Genomic DNA, 16,521 nt, shown 5'->3' with positions numbered 1-16,521 from the left:
GATCTCATGGATCATGGTCTTGATTTGGTTTCTTTTAAGTTCCATTAACTCGGCCCAGCTTGGGTCCGCTGCCTCTATATCTGTATTCGATGTCTCATTAAATGGAGATATTGATGATTACATTCTTTCTACCTTCTTTTCTGAGAAGGTAAGGCCTCTGATTTCTACCATGGTGTCTTGTCTAGTGGTTTTTTAATCAAATCGGAAAAAGAGAGAAGAATAAAAGGGCAACTCCCACAGCTGTACGCTGTCTAAATAGTTACCAAAGTAGAGAGGGAGGAAGAGGTAGAGGCTAGGTTTATCCTCCTGACAGTTACGTAGTTAGAAAAAGTAAGTATATTGAATAAAACCTTCCCTTTGGAATTAGATACAGCAAGAATCTGTTGTAATCCCCTGTCTAGAAAAAATACTTTTTTTCTTGAGACCCCTCACCCACCAGGGTTGCCACTAGGGGGCATGCTTCATCATTGGGGTTCCTCTCAATCCTCTACGGATTGAGGCGTGCTGCAACTTGCGAATTACTTAGGAGCAGTATTTATTGTAGACTATGTGTAGTGCAGTGATGTGGAGTGGAAAGGGAAAGAAAATTTAAAAATACTTAATTGTTGGCTGCTCTTTTATTCCTGCCCCTAGTTGGTATGGTTAAAAATCAGTGGTCGTTTACTGAGAAGAAACCTGATCTTAATGAGTCTGGTTGTCTCATTATTGTGTTTTTGTCAACATTTTTCGAGCTGTTCCCTTAATAGCTCTTCATCAGGACTCCATGGGGTCCAGCCCCATGTGTACCAATCCTAGTGAATCCTGTAATAAGGACACAAACCATACACACCTAATGAGCACTACATACATACGGTTCTAGTGATTAATCCGTGTCTGTAATTAGAAAGCAAAAAGATATATTAAAAACAGTGACCTGTCAGCCGTGCTTTGAAGAGACCTTGTTCCGCCAACAACATGGAACTGGTATAGGCAGTACTTTTGCCCCTAGTGTGGTGTACAACATCTAGAGAAACATAAAATCCTGGCAGACACCAACCCTTAATTCCAACACATCAAACTTTGGAAAAGGTATATAGATGACATTCTGCTGAGTTGAGAAGGAGACGAGTCCACAGCAGATGAGTTCATAACCTGGCTGAATCTCCAGGACACATTCCTTAAATTTACTCATACTATGAGCAGATCTAAACTGGTGTTCCTGGACCTCAACATTATCGCAGCTGAAGGCACATTAAAAACAACAACACATGAGAAACCCACTGCAAAGAACCGCTTATTACTATACGACAGCTTTCACCCCAGGCATCTAAAAGACAATCTCCCGTTCAGCCAATTCCCTAGGCTAAGGAGGAACTGCACAGAGGTCAATGATTTCAGAACACAACGTGAGAAACTGACGGACAAACTTCTGGCAAGGAACTACCCAAAAAGTTGGTGTCTAAAGCAAAGAAACGAGCAGTGAATAATCAGAGATTCTCTGCTGGAAACACGCCAAAAACAGAACACTGTTGAAAACAAGAGACCAATCTGTATAACTACCTTTAACATAGCCTCTGATCGAGTCACCAAAATCATTGAAAAATGTTGGCGTATTTTGAACAGTGGGCAACTTAACATCCCAAAACCAATGTTCTCCCACAGAAGAGGGTGGAACTTGAGAGACATTTTGGTACATACATGCCCAAAATCAAGAACCAACAGAGAAAGGAACCAAACTATACTAGGTACACAACCTACAGTGTCATCTTACTACCGCCACCAAAAACGTGTCCTTCAATAATGGAATGAATTGGGAGTTGTGAAAGCTAACAAACTGTAACACAGCAGGAGGGGTATATCTCATCACTTGCCCCTGCAACCTACATTATGTGGGTATGACCACGAGAAAAATAAGCACCAGAGTGTGTGAACACCGCAGTAACATTTGGTGTCAGCGCATCACCACAAAAATGTCCTCACATTACACGGAACAGAAACACACACCCAATGATTTGAAGTGGGTTGTCCTTGACCACCTGCGTTATAGTGATAATCTGGAATACAGACTTCTGGAAAAAGAACAGAGATGGGTGTACAAACTCCACACTGACACCGTGGGACTTAATGACAATATCCCGTGGGACCTCTTCGGCTGAAAATGCACAACATTGAGACTAGTGGAGACATCTTTAGGAGTCACTATAACTAAGTATAACACCCAGGTTTTTTTTACAGTACACGATCACACGAGGACATAATAGTTTGAGACCCATCTAACAATAACTATGAAGGAGTCCAACACCAAAATATTGTGTTATAGAGACTAGACACTTTAAAACAGTGACCCCCTGCTACAAGTGATTAGTCATACAGGATAACACCAGGAATGTATCATTGAGAGAATCTAATATAGCTTGGTTTAACAATGATACATCAGAGTGTGATAAGAGTGCATTACTATTCACCAGGAATGCATCATTGAGAGATCCTTAAGATAACATCTGTCCGATAATGGGACATCTCAGTGGTTGAAAAGAACCCACGAAGCAGCCATTATTTTGAAATATGTATCGTAAATTACTGACATGGGAATTCTCCAAACATCGCGCTGCCACTACTCCTGCAACGGCAGACATTTTGAAGTAACCAAGCGATCTAGTACTACAAAGCAGAATGACAGGGCATTTTTTTCCCGCTGCATGGTTAGGAAAGGGTTTTGTAAACGGAAACGCCTCATGCACCAGCTACTATGCAGTCTCCAGGGAGAGAAGTAGGTTGCTGTACTGTGACGAAGTAAGAGGCGGGGTGGCTTCTTTTTTTCCTACGGAGGGAGTATGATACCCACCTGCTAACGAGCAACAAGTGTACAGGATATATAGACCTTTTTTTCCCTTCCCTCTTTTAGAGTGTGACTACAAGCTCCTCTACCCCTGGCTTTGACCATGATGCAATAATATAGCATCTACAGAAGTACGTAACATGGATTATCTTTTTTATGTTTTATGTTATACATTCACGTGGTGTCTTGTTTCACGAGTGCTATTTTACGAGTGGGGCCAACAAATTCAGTGTGTGGCATGTTCATAACACACTGCTTGAGCACATAGGATAGACCATATGAGCACCCACAATATATGGGTGTGATATTTTGATAGTTGTATGCACAATCATGCTAATGCAACCTGCCAGCATGGATGACAGGTCACTGTTTTTAATATATCTTTTTGCTTTCTAATGATAGACACGGATTAATCACTAGAACCGTATGTATACAGTGCACATTAGGTGTGCATGGTTTGTGTCCTTATTACAGGATTAACTTGGAGTGGTACACACGGGGCTGGACCCCATGGAACCCTGATGAAGAGCTATTGGGGGAACAGCTTGATACTTGTTGACAAAAACACATTACTGAAACAAGCAGACTCATTAAGGTCAGGTTTCTTCTCAGTAAACAACCTCTGATTTTTAACCATACCAACTAGGGGCGGGAATAAAAGAGTGGCTAACTAATTAGGTACTTTTACATTTTCTTTCCCTTTCCACTCCACATCAATGCACTACACATTGTCTTCAATAAATAGTGCTCCTCCGTAATTCGCAAGTTGCAGCATGCCTCAATCTGTAGAGGATTGAGAGGAACCCCAATAATGAAGCATGCCACCTAGGGGCAACGCTGGTGGGTGAGAGGTCTCTAGAAAAAAAGTATTTTTTCTAGACATGGGATTACAACAAATTCTTGCTGTATCCTATCTAATTCACTAAGGGCAGGTTTTCTTCGATATACTCAATTTTTATCTAACTACGTAACTGTCATAAGGATAAACCTAGCCTCTACCTCTGCCTCCCTCTCTACTTTTGTAACTAATTATTTTACTGTCCTTCATAAATGCCTACTTTTCTTTGGTTAATATGCTGTGTAGTCCCTCCTTTTCTACTTACATGTGCTCTTACTTTTCATATTATTTGCGATACTTTTGGAGCACTCTTATTTGTTGGCCTGCCTCTGTTCGTTATAAGTGTTGTGTTTTGTTTACTTCGCGTATTTGTGTACATTTTCGGAGGAGTTAAAGACCAAGATTAAATGTCAGACACGTTCTGAGGGTGCCCGTTCCATGCATCAAAACCCTCCCACTTGTTTAGCCTCATGAGGCTGTTTTTTGCATTGTTTTGTTTTCCGCTCATTTGACGCCCATAGCTGCTCCCAGCTGCTCGTATCTTCAGTGTGCTCAGGTTTGATACATGGCACTGCTCAAAGTTTACCTAATGACCCCATGCCGTGCCACCCCTCCCCTTCTTGCCCATCGCTGCTTGGTATTTTCAGTGTTGCCATTTAATTAGTTTTATAAAGCACTTTTGTTTAACACTCACAGAGAGTGAGTAGCCCATGCATTACCAGTAGCATTATGGCATCTGAGGTCTGGACCAACACACGTTAACCTCAAAAGTGAGGGTTGCCTTCGGTGAGTGTGTTCCGTTTCAGTACACGGCACTGCTCAAAGTTCACTTAATGATCCTGTGCCGTGCCACCCTTCCCCTTTTCACCAGTTACTGTTTGTTAATTTCAGTGTTGCTATTTAATTAGTTTTATATAGAGAGTTTTTCTTTTGTACTGTTACAGAGGTCTGGACGACAGCCCATTAGCCTCCTAAGTGTGGGTTTATTTAAAATGTGCACAATCATAGGGTATTGATGTTGGTACACAGGCAGACTTGAACTTCAGAGTTTCACTGTCTAATGGAAGACCAGAACCCTTTTCTCTGGTAGATTAAAATCCAAACATAGGTTACAGACAGGTGTGCGTAGGCGTTGCTACGTTGTATACTAGAAAGCCCAAAATGAAAACCTAACGTCTTAAATGGTCATTTCCGTGATTTGCAATTGATTGATATGTTGAAGAGTTGCAGTTGATCTGCCTGATAAGCGAATAATTAAGCATGAAAAAGCAGCAAGCTGGACAATGGAACAAAAGAAATTTCCTTTAAGATGCTGGCACCTTTGCTTAGATAAAACCAAGATAAAACATCTCCTTAAGTGATAAGCAGATCTCTCACTCATTTTAAAGCTTCAGCTGGATACAAAATGAACTAATATATTTATAAGTGAGTCCTCATCACCTGGAATGGGAGTGGATCGTAGGGTCGGTCATTGGGGACTCACTGGTTTTTAGCATCTTTATTTGTTACAAAGATTTTCCTCATACACCTATATGCTGCTTTACGTTGAAGCACGATGTATAGCTTGTGTTCACCCTACAACCCTCTTGGTAACCCGTAACTATAATTATTGGACTAGCACAATAAATAGGGTGTGATGCTGCGCACCACATTTGTGAAGACAATCAGTATTGCTATTAACAATTTTGATGCTTCTGTTTATCAACCTCAAAAGGATGAAATGCTGAGTCAGCCTGTCAGCAAGAGAACTTCCGACACACAGAGTAGCGGCAATGCTTAGGAGTGTGTAATCCACTGAGCTTTTTTCCAGCTCGAATGTCCTCAGCAGCAGGTCACATGCACTGAGGGCACAATAGTGGTAATTTTTTTTAAAAACTCACTTGATGCTGAAATGTAGAACTTGAAGTGTTTTTCGTTAGAAACATGCTGTGACTGAATGGAGCGCTATCAAACTGCATGATATAGTGTAAATAAGGCAACCTGCATGGGATAGTAAATATCAAATTGGTTGATGTATATGCATGCACAATCCTCGACCTGTTCCATGGCCAAACACTTATAAGGTCCCAAAGGCGAGACCTATTGGCTATGACAATGCTTGTTTGCAGACTGAAGTGTGATCACAAGTCCTGCTAGGTCTAATCACAGAGAGATTTAAATGTGTTCCAGATTTCACAGTATTTATGGCACCCACACAGCTCCTGGACAGTCTGTATATATTCACCTTTTGACATAGACACAGGGTGAGTCCGTCAATTTGTGGCTACTCCAATCATTTGTACATATTGACAAAGCTGTTAAGTAAAATCGTTTTTTGGCAAATGCATTGACTATATAAACATATATATATATATTTATATATCTAAGATACATTTTATTGATTATGTACACACTTGTACATAGCCAGCTTGAAACCAAGAGTTTGGTACAATACTTAAAGGTACTGATATGGAGAGGCAGGCACATGAACAAATAATTAAACAATGAATAAGTCTTTGTTTTTTGTGCCTATTAGGCAAGAGCACATGAAATGGAAGCCAATAAGCAGAATGCTACTTTACCTTTCTCCTTGTTTTCCACCACTTTTAGGATTTACAAAAACTAAAAGCGGATGTGTGCCTGGAACGGATGTGATCTAAATGAAAAGAATGACAGTAAGGTTAATTATTGAGCTAGCAGAAGTGATAAACAAATCAAAATTATATATCTTGCCTTAAAACATACTCTTGTTTTCCAAGAAACAATATGGAGCATTCACCATGAAGAACTATATTTAATTTATGAAATAATCAATGCCATCCCTAAAGATATTGTATAACAATCATTTGATGTAAAAGCTAAAGGATAGACATAGGCTATTAAAGACTGGAGGCTTACATCACCCTCATGAGGGCCACTCTGGTCAACTTATGAGAATCTGACTAAAAGTTCTCAAAGGTGACATATACCTGCCACTGATCAGAAATGTCGAATCCCAATAGACCCCATTCTCAGACAATCCAATGTCCTGTGCTAATGTACATAAAATAATTGGTGTGTTCCTGAGTGTTGACAATACCTCCAAATAAAAAAAGAACATGCTTTCTCATTTTAAGCTATATGAAACATAAATCACTTTGTGAAAAGGTAAACAGGCTTAGCTCATAAAATCTACTAGGAGGCATGAGGAATGCCCTATTACTTACCAGTAATCTTCATTACTCCTGGTCCCGTTGTCCTCGTCCCATTCATTACTTGTGGAGATAATCATATCCCAACAGAGAAAAAGAACAGAGGAATGCAGGGACCCTAACCGCAACCACTCCCGCTGGGAGTACATAGGCAGTGCTTATCCAGCATTCTGCCTGAACCAAGCCCCCAACAGAAAAGCCGTCCATCCAAGAAAGAGGGCGGGTCGTAATAAATAGAATGAGGACAACGGGACCAGAAGTAATGAAGATCACCGGTAAGTAATAGGGCATTACCCCCAGGTCCTTCCTGTCCTCATCCTATTCATTATTTGTGTAAAACACCAAAGCCAGAAACCCAGCCTTCCAAAATCCTCAAGCACAACCAGGAAACCACACAGAAAGCAGCATCCCAAGTGAAGCAAAAGGGAGAACCGTGGGGAACAACAGGCAGAGCACACAGCCTGGAAAGCACCCCCGCACCAAAACAAGCAGGAAACGACCAAAGCGAAAAAACAGGAAAACCACAGCACCTCCACCCAGAGGGCAGCCAACACACACCAGGAACCCCCCCCCCCACCCGAACCAACAAAGAAGGAGGAGCACCCACCAAGAAAGCACCAGAGACCACCAACAACAGGAAGACAGCGAGGAGGCAGTACACGGAAGAAGACCCTAAGTGGCTAGACACACCAGCAAGCCAGGAACAGGCCAACAGGGACACAACCAAGGTGCCAAATCCAGAACACCGGAAAGCAGAATGCCACCCAGAGAAAAGGACAAACAGGGTACCCAGGGCCCACTGACGGCAACCCCCAAACCACTATGTGGTAGGGAGCCCGCCACGAAGGCAACAAGGCAAAGGAAAACCAAGGCCAAAAAGGAGGCAACCCTAGAGAACCCAAAGGTGAAATCCCAGAAGGGAAACAGGGGACAAAGCAACCAAAACCACTGGCACCCAGAGGACCAGAAAAGACAAAGCCCTAACAGTACATGAACAGCCCACAAGGGCACCCACCAGACAAAAGGCCGACAAGCCCAGCACCACCAAGCAGCCACACCGACTCGGCAGCAGAACTGACACAGAGCGAGACCAAGCAAAGAACAAAAGGGACACCCTGAAATTCAAACAGACACAATCAACCCGAAAGAAAGACGAGGGGAAGCAAGGGAAGACCCCACAACCCCAGACCCAACCAGGCAGGAAGGGTTAAAGGGTCAGCCACAGGACAAACCCCAACACCACCAGGAGTCCCACTAGAGACCAACCCTCCAAAAAAGAGGAGAGGGCCAGCCAACAAGGCAAAGGCACAAACCCAAAGGACCAACCAAGGGCAGGGCCACCCAGACCAAACCAGGAAGATTCAGCTCCCCACTACCAGACCGTCCAGGCCCCTAGAGAGCCCAGTAGACACTGCCACTGAAAACCCACAGAGGAGGACCAGTCCCCAGGTAAGGAACGTCCAGCACTAACCACCAGTGCCGACACAGGACGACTGCCAAACACCCATAATGGGAGAAGGAACCAGAGCCGGAGCTCAGAGACAGGCCAAGAGGCAAAGGCCAAGGCACACACAAGAATGCTGGGAAAACCTGGACACAACCCCAGGAACACAGCCCAACAAAAGCCCTCGAGAGCCAGAAGGGAGCAGGCCTGTGTACCAAAAAGAAAACTAGCTACCAAAAGACCAACCAGGAGGACGAGGCAGCTAGACCTAACCAGACTGGATAGGACAGGGAAAGAGCCAGAGGTCAGAATCCAGCAAAGCCCAACACCCCAAAAGGAACAAGGCCAGCAACAGAGCCCAACCCAAGGAAAGACAAAGGGCCATAAACCACCAGACCCCGACTAAAACCAAACCGGGGCTGACACAAAAGCCCAGACAACCACGGGTGGGGCGAAGCAAACCCCCAAAGCCACCGTGAACAGGGCAACCCAAAGATCAAAGAGTCACAACAGGGTAGACCCCGCCCCAAACAACACACCCTCAGGAGGACACCCCGACCACAAACCCAGAGGGCTACTGAAGGAGGAAAAAAACAGTCCTGGAGAAGACTCATACCAGAGAACACAAACAGTGAACTGCCACGATACACCCCAGAACCAACATACTGGCCAAGAGCTACGGAACAGAGCACCAGCCAGGAACCGGGAGGGAGGGAAACCCCTAAACCGGACAACCAGCCAACCAACCGGCCCAGAGAACCATGGACCACACCAAGGGACCACCCTAAGCGAGCCCCAATACCAGCAGCAGACGGGCCAAGGCCAAACCCCATGACAGCTCCAGAGAAGTTGGAGACACAGACAGCCACTGACCCCAGAGCAGAAATGGCAGAAAACCCTGCCAGGAGAACAAAAACAGGAGAGACCAACAGGGTGGCCCACTGCCCAACCCTGAAGACACCCCCACAGAGACCAAGAAGCCAGCCGACTGAACCACAAACAGGCCAGCAAAGAAAGGAGGCCACCAACACGGAAGGCCCATGCAGAGCACAGAAAAAAAGCAATGGGCAGGGAGGCCGGCACGGATCCCCTGCACAGGACCGCAGGACCCACAGCCAAACAAGGCACCAGGAAGAAGAGGAAAGCCAGAAAGAGCCACAGGCAGAAACCCAAAAGGCAACCCCAAAGGCAGCAAGACCTCAAAGGCCAGAGCGTCCTGCCTCAAGCAGCAAACATCCTACCAGGAGACAGGGAGAGAACGCACCTCCAAACCAACATCCCGGACCAGCGAGGGCCTTAAAAAGGTCAGGCCCAAAACAAAACAGAGGCAACAGCCAAAGTCTCACAACTAGACGGAGAGCTTGTCGTACACGTACGGCACACAGCCTCACCCCTGAACGTGAGAGCAAGGTCCGGAAGAGGGACAGAACTGAAACACAAAGAACAGGAAGAGCCTCAAGCAGGCCAACCGGCCCTAGACACATGAAGACAGCAAAGAGCAAGCTGAAAGAACGTCAATAAAACAGCAAAACTCTGACCCAGGAAACAAAGCCACTAGAAGAGGGACAGCAGCCCACTAAACCCTTCCCCCAAACCACAGCACCAAGCATGGGAAGCCCCCCATGTTGCGACGCAGAGGAAGACAGCCAAGGCCACACCAGAAACCCAAAAGGCAAAGGCAACAATCAGCCTAGCTGCAAACAAAAGCAGAAGATCTAGAACAGATGGCCAAGGACCACAGGACACACCCAATACCACAGGCCCGCCCCCTAAGCAGCGCACATCAGCTAAAAAAGGGGATGACGAAAAACCTCAATGGGGAACATACCCGGGGGTCGGCAGTCCCCAAAAAACTGCCAGCCTCATGAATTGCCCCACCGGACAGCCCAGGCGCACCCCAACAGAGAGCCCATGAAGGCATCAAGGAGGCCAGCCGGCAATCCAGGGTCAATCCAGCCCAGCCCCTGAACCACCAATCACAAAAGGGTAACGAAAGATGACCTCCACTCAGGGAGACAATGTGTGAGAGACACATACCCATGCAGGGGGAGGAGCCTGTGACACCAACACACACAAGACCCTGACCCAGAATGCACCGAATTGCAAAGAAAATAAAGGCTAGAGGCAACATCGACCGGAAGCCTGGGATTCACACACCGGTCCACAAAGGCAACCATGAGGCAAAGTAGGTTCAATTCACAGAGAAAGAGACTGCAACACCTAGACTGGATCCCTCAAACTCTCCGTAAGAGCCTGAGAATGTAACCATGTGCATAACCCTTAACTGGCATCCTTTAGCAGTAGAAGAAAGTGGCAGAGATTGGACCAAAGATACAATCCACTGACCCAGAAAGAAATGAAACAGGCAAACCGCTATGCAGTACTTACCCCTGGGACAGACAGACACTCCTGACGACATTGCCTGCCAGAACCACACCCCAAATCCATCCCAGGCGTGCACCACCAGCCCCAGCACCTGGGTAGCAGAAAAGACACCACACCATCCGTCAGGCACCCCAGTGGCACACCAGGACAGCCCCGAGCAGCCATGCATCCAGCATGGCATGTCTCCCCCTCAGCCCAGCCACTAGGAAGATGCGACCTGTAACCCAGAACTAACTGGAAGGCCGTTGCACCAGCTGAAATGGGCCGGCTGCCTCACATGGTAACGAGCCTGCCGCCAAAATCCAAGCCTTCTGGCAAGCCCTGCAGAGCGGCAGGCACACCATCCACACCCCGTCCAGAATAGCCAGGCAGCCCAGGAGGAGCAACACCAGCAACTTGTCCCATTCCTGTTGACAGACAGAAAGAAAGAACAGGCGGAATACTGGGTAAGTACTGCTTATGTACTCCCAGTAGGAGGTGTTGGGGTTGGTGTCAAGGTCCCAGCATTCCTCTGTTCTTTTTTTCTGTCAGGAGATGATTATTTCCACAAGTAATGAATGGGACGAGGACAGGAGAGACCTGGGGGTAATGTATCACTAATAGTATGGGTGCTAGTGTATTACAATTTTCATGCAGAGCCTTTAAATGAGTATAACTATCTTTTCATCTTAACAAACTTTTTAAATCTAATTCCTCTAACAACAAAGCAAAATAACATTCCCTTTGTAAAATATATCATTCTTATAACCCCAAAAACAATAAAGTGTATGCCACTTCCTAATTGAATTTATGGGACAAACATCTACATACTTAACTCATCAATTATAAGCTATTACAGAACGTAAGACATGCAGAATAGCAACATTTTGCAAGCTCTAAATTAGGTCTTCGAACTTCAAGACTACAGTACAACTGTCATGAAGTAGTTTTGCTGGTGACAACACAATATTATTATATGAATACCTCACTCTCGAGACAAACTAGCAAATGAGTTGGATGTAGACACAGCATCACTCAGCTCAGACTTTAACATCTTTGGTGCTGATTACACCTGGCTTGGAGTGTTATTGATCTGGGGTACTACTTCACCTGATCACAAGTTGCCCACATACCCTGCCTCAGGAATATAAGCGTAAAATCAAGTGCTGGTCTGGGCAGAGGCTATGGGGAGCATGAAATGCTTCCTTTGCCTCCCACCAGCCTCCAAACCTTAACTCACCCCACCCCATCCCAATTTACCACCTGATTAATGGAGGTGGTAAATAGGAGAGGACTCCACATTCCAGATAGAATAACATGGAGCAGGGATGAAATTACGGTCTGCAATTGGCAATTTTTGACCTGATCGTTTTGGCTTTCCTACACCATCTAACTTGTAATAAGGCTGTATTAGGTTGTATTTAATCACTTCACTTTAAATACTTTATAGTATTCATGGGTGGCAGACTATCATCCCAGGCAAGTACACTTTCTTTAGGACTATCTATTGAAGAGTTTGAGTTGCTAATTCAACAGCTATGATCTCTTCAGTGCACAATGGCAATCCACACAACTTTCCGTATGGTGGCCTTTGAAAATGTTCTTGCTCTAAAACAAGGTTCCATGATGGAATATCATTAACATAAATATCGTCAGAAATAAATATCGTCACTAAAATATCGCTTACATTAATATCGTCATCCTATACTTAAACAAGGATTCACACAAATATCGATTTTTTTTTATCGACAACCCTAATATCGTTCACACTAATATCGACAACATAAATATCGACTACTACATGATCGACTTTATTTTAAATAACATGACCTTAGACATATATATCGACTACACTAACATCGACGACCTATCTGCTTATAGAAATATACAAAAAATATCGTCTTTTTATTACCAACTCGATATGCACTATTCTTTTATTTTACACACTTTTTTTTAACTATTTAACTTTACAAAACTATTCACACATATAATTATTTAACGGTTTTCTAATTCTAAATAACGTTCTCGACCAATGATTTTGAAATTTCACTAATTGAACCAATCAAAAGCTACCATTAATTAACTCACTAATATAAAAACAATTATACACTTAACGTAATTTACCATTTTTGGGCCAAATTTGGAGAAAAACAGTTACCTTGCTGAGAGAAGAAAATACAAACCTACGACTACAACTACAAAACGTCATACTACACTTGAAGTAAGTAAAATCCCATTGCTTTTTTCATTCGAACTTAGCATAAAGTAGATAAACTCCCTAAATTAAAAAGTGTTCTTCTTTAGAGTGAAAAAAGAACATGTTGAACTTATCAACAACGACCAGAAACTTACATGTAAAAACATTTATTAACTACCTTATCCATGTCTACTTAGATAGCTAACAAAAATTATTTAAACTTGCTAAGTAAATGTACAATTTACTTCATATATTAACAACTACTATCATCCAAATACTATAAGTAACACAATGATTAGAAAAAAAAAATGAATGCTGCACTAGGTTGCTGTCCAGTAGCACAGGCGCAAAGGAGGATAGTTCAGTTAATCCATGAATGTATAGGCAGCATACGTGGCAACTGCTTCCAACAAAAAATCGTTTGCAGGGCCACTAAAAGTCTCAGCCATCCAATTAATTAAAGAAAAGGAACATACGTGTTCTTCAACCATCGGAGCCTCTAGCACAATCAGAGGGCAACCGGAATGTTCCTCTAAATAGCTCATAGCCAAGAAGTCGTAGGCAGCCGTTGATATGTCCCAATTACCCAGGATACCATGCGCCGCACCACAAGCCATAATCCGGACACCAGAACAGGCCAACTCGTGAGACACTAAGGGCCTCATCAGTCGATCGAAATCCGGCACCGGAGACACCGTGTTGGTCAAGCACAAATCCAGAGGCCATTCAAAGGGACAATCCAGGCAGTGAAATACAGGTTGCACGCAGGTGAAGTAGGAATACCTGAAGGATAATCCATATGCCAGGCTTAAAGTCGCCAATGGCAGAGTACCATAAAAGTCAAGCATCCTATCACGAAGAAGATGCAGACGTGACAGGTGCTCGTGTGGCACAGAAACAGCAGCCATTCCGTAGTATGAAAAGTAAAAGCAGCACACCTGCCACCAGCGCCAGAAGCAGCGGAACACCTCCAAAGATGCTCGAGAAAATCAAATGAAAAAATGCCGGAATCACACCAAAAATAGTTTGGAAAGAGGTCACGAGGCCTGAGCCTACAAGTTTAAAAAAATGAGCCAGGCCGGTCGTGGACGAGGCATTGAAAATAGTTAGGATCAAAGCTCCGAAATGTAGGGGGAGGTCAGTATTCAAAGCCGCCTGTACCTCAGTGCGCGTATTAGCAATGTGAAGGACAAATGTTTCACGAGAGGAAGTCAATGACACCTCTTTTTGGAACAATACAGCTCTTATTCTGCTCAACTTGTTGAACTCTGCTTTCAAGGTTGGAATCGAAGGCCAGATGGAAACATCCAGCCGCCCGTGCGGGGGTGAAAAGAGAACATTATTGCAGGAGACAACCCTCTCCGATACAGTTACTATATTTGGGATTCCCACTAACATCCCGCAGCAAGCTTCATTATTCAAAATTAAATAACTACTGTTTGCAAGCAGCGTCAAAGAAGGCGTAATCACAGGAACTGGGACACCTCGTAGGACGCAGGCCAAAATCGGGGCTTGTACATTGCATGCACCGTGTAATTGAATGTGCCTACATACCAAGGAATGATCTGGTGTCGTGGTACATTCCTCACCCTTCAGATAAACCTCAGTTCCGTCCCTAGTACATCTATACGTAAAGGGGAGGGACCAAACCTCATGTATGAAAGCGGTGCCCAGCTGTTCATATCTACCCAGAGCATAATGTTTCATACAAGACGTAAACTTAAGAAGTGCGAACGGTAGAGTTATCAACCCGTATATAAGCCACGTGACTGAATTGATTTCCGCCACAGAGAAAGGTAACGGTTCTAATTTTTCAATATGTAATAATGAATATTTAGCATCTTTCATGGACATAAATAGCTGCTTATCAGTAATGTTAAAAGGAATGAATAACGATGTAGTGCTCAAATAGTCCCAAGGGACCCTCCCTGCCTTTAACGTCTGCAATGTCCATGCAAACTGCATAACAGAACGCAACTGGTTTTGACCATTATATAACACAGACATATCATCATGCACAATATCAACAACTGACGAAACAATATTATCTAATGTATAAATTCTGGAAGAGAGAGTGCGAATGCTGTTATCTATAACGGCTAAAACCTTTTCCATGTTTGCTTGGTCAATAGCTCTCAATCTTGAAGCCGCCTCAATTTGCGAAAATTTCCACACTTCGTTGTAAATAGCATACGCCCACCTTTTGGTTCTGCCACCCACAGGACCTTTAACAAAAGAATTCAAATCTATTTTGTCATGTAACTTCGATAAATGAACTTTGACAGATGCTAAGGTGGAATGTCGCAGCCAGGATTGACATAACTTTCCCACAGAATATGTAGTTACAGTATGTGACGACTCAAACCGAGGGTCTACGCGTTCCAGAGGACTAAATACCCTTTTGATCAAAAATAAATTGTAAACTCAGGGAAAGTTCTGGATAGTAAACCATAATAAATTACTATTCTAACTCCAATCCAACATAAGTCAGGGAAAGTGCTGGATAGTAAACCATAATAAATTACTATTGTAACTCCAAACATAACATAACTCAGGGAAAGTGCTGGATAGTAAACCATAATAAATTACTAATCTAACTCCAATCCAACATAAGTCAGGGAAAGTTCTGGATAGTAAACCATAATAAATTACTATTCTAACTCCAATCCAACATAAGTCAGGGAAAGTGCTGGATAGTAAACCATAATAAATTACTATTCTAACTCCAAACATAACATAAGTCAGTGAAAGTGCTGGATAGTAAACCATAATAAATTACTATTCTAACTCCAATCCAACATAAGTCAGGGAAAGTGCTGGATAGTAAACCATAATAAATTACTATTCTAACTCCAATCCAACATAAGTCAGGGAAAGTGCTGGATAGTAAACCATAATAAATTACTATTCTAACTCCAAACATAACATAAGTCAGGGAAAGTGCTGGATAGTAAACCATAATAAATTACTATTCTAACTCCAATCCAACATAAGTCAGGGAAAGTGCTGGATAGTAAACCATAATAAATTACTATTCTAACTCCAATCCAACATAAGTCAGGGAAAGTGCTGGATAGTAAACCATAATAAATTACTATTCTAACTCCAAACATAACATAACTCAGGGAAAGTGCTGGATAGTAAACCATAACAAATTACTATTCTAACTCCAATCCAACATAAGTCAGGGAAAGTGCTGGATAGTAAACCATAATAAATTACTATTCTAACTCCAAACATAACATAAGTCAGGGAAAGTGCTGGATAGTAAACCATAACATAAGTCAGGGAGAGTGCTGGATAGTAAACCATAATAAATGACTATTCTAACTCCAATCCAACATAAGTCATGGAAACTGCTGGATAGTAAACCATAATAAATTACTATTCTAACTCCAAACATAACATAACTCAGGGAAAGTGCTGGATAGTAAACCATAACAAATTACTATTCTAACTCCAATCCAACATAAGTCAGGGAAAGTGCTGGATAGTAAACCATAATAAATTACTATTCTAACTCCAAACATAACATAACTCAGGGAAAGTGCTGGATAGTAAACCATAATAAATTACTATTCTAACTCCAATCCAACATAAGTCAGGGAAAGTGCTGGATAGTAAACCATAATAAATTACTATTCTAACTCCAATCCAACATAAGTCAGGGAAAGTGCTGGATAGTAAACC

General features: G+C 43.1%; 1 protein-coding gene across 2 annotated transcripts in view; it reads right to left on the bottom strand.

The window, feature by feature from the left end:
• DGKB (diacylglycerol kinase beta) overlaps positions 1-16,521 on the bottom strand; it is a 1,940,047-nt gene that overhangs the window by 1,137,698 nt on the left and 785,828 nt on the right. For both annotated transcript variants that reach the window (XM_085630814.1, XM_085630813.1), the window contains one exon: positions 6,218-6,291. In XM_085630814.1, coding sequence (XP_085486940.1) covers positions 6,218-6,291 — 74 coding nt within the window. The remainder of the gene's footprint in view (positions 1-6,217; positions 6,292-16,521) is intronic.

Source organism: Triturus cristatus, chromosome 10 (genome assembly GCF_964204655.1).
Source record: "Triturus cristatus chromosome 10, aTriCri1.1, whole genome shotgun sequence".
Taxonomy (NCBI): Eukaryota; Metazoa; Chordata; class Amphibia; order Caudata; family Salamandridae; genus Triturus; species Triturus cristatus.
Note: the sequence above shows the minus strand (reverse complement) of the source record. Positions and strands in the feature narration are given on the sequence as shown.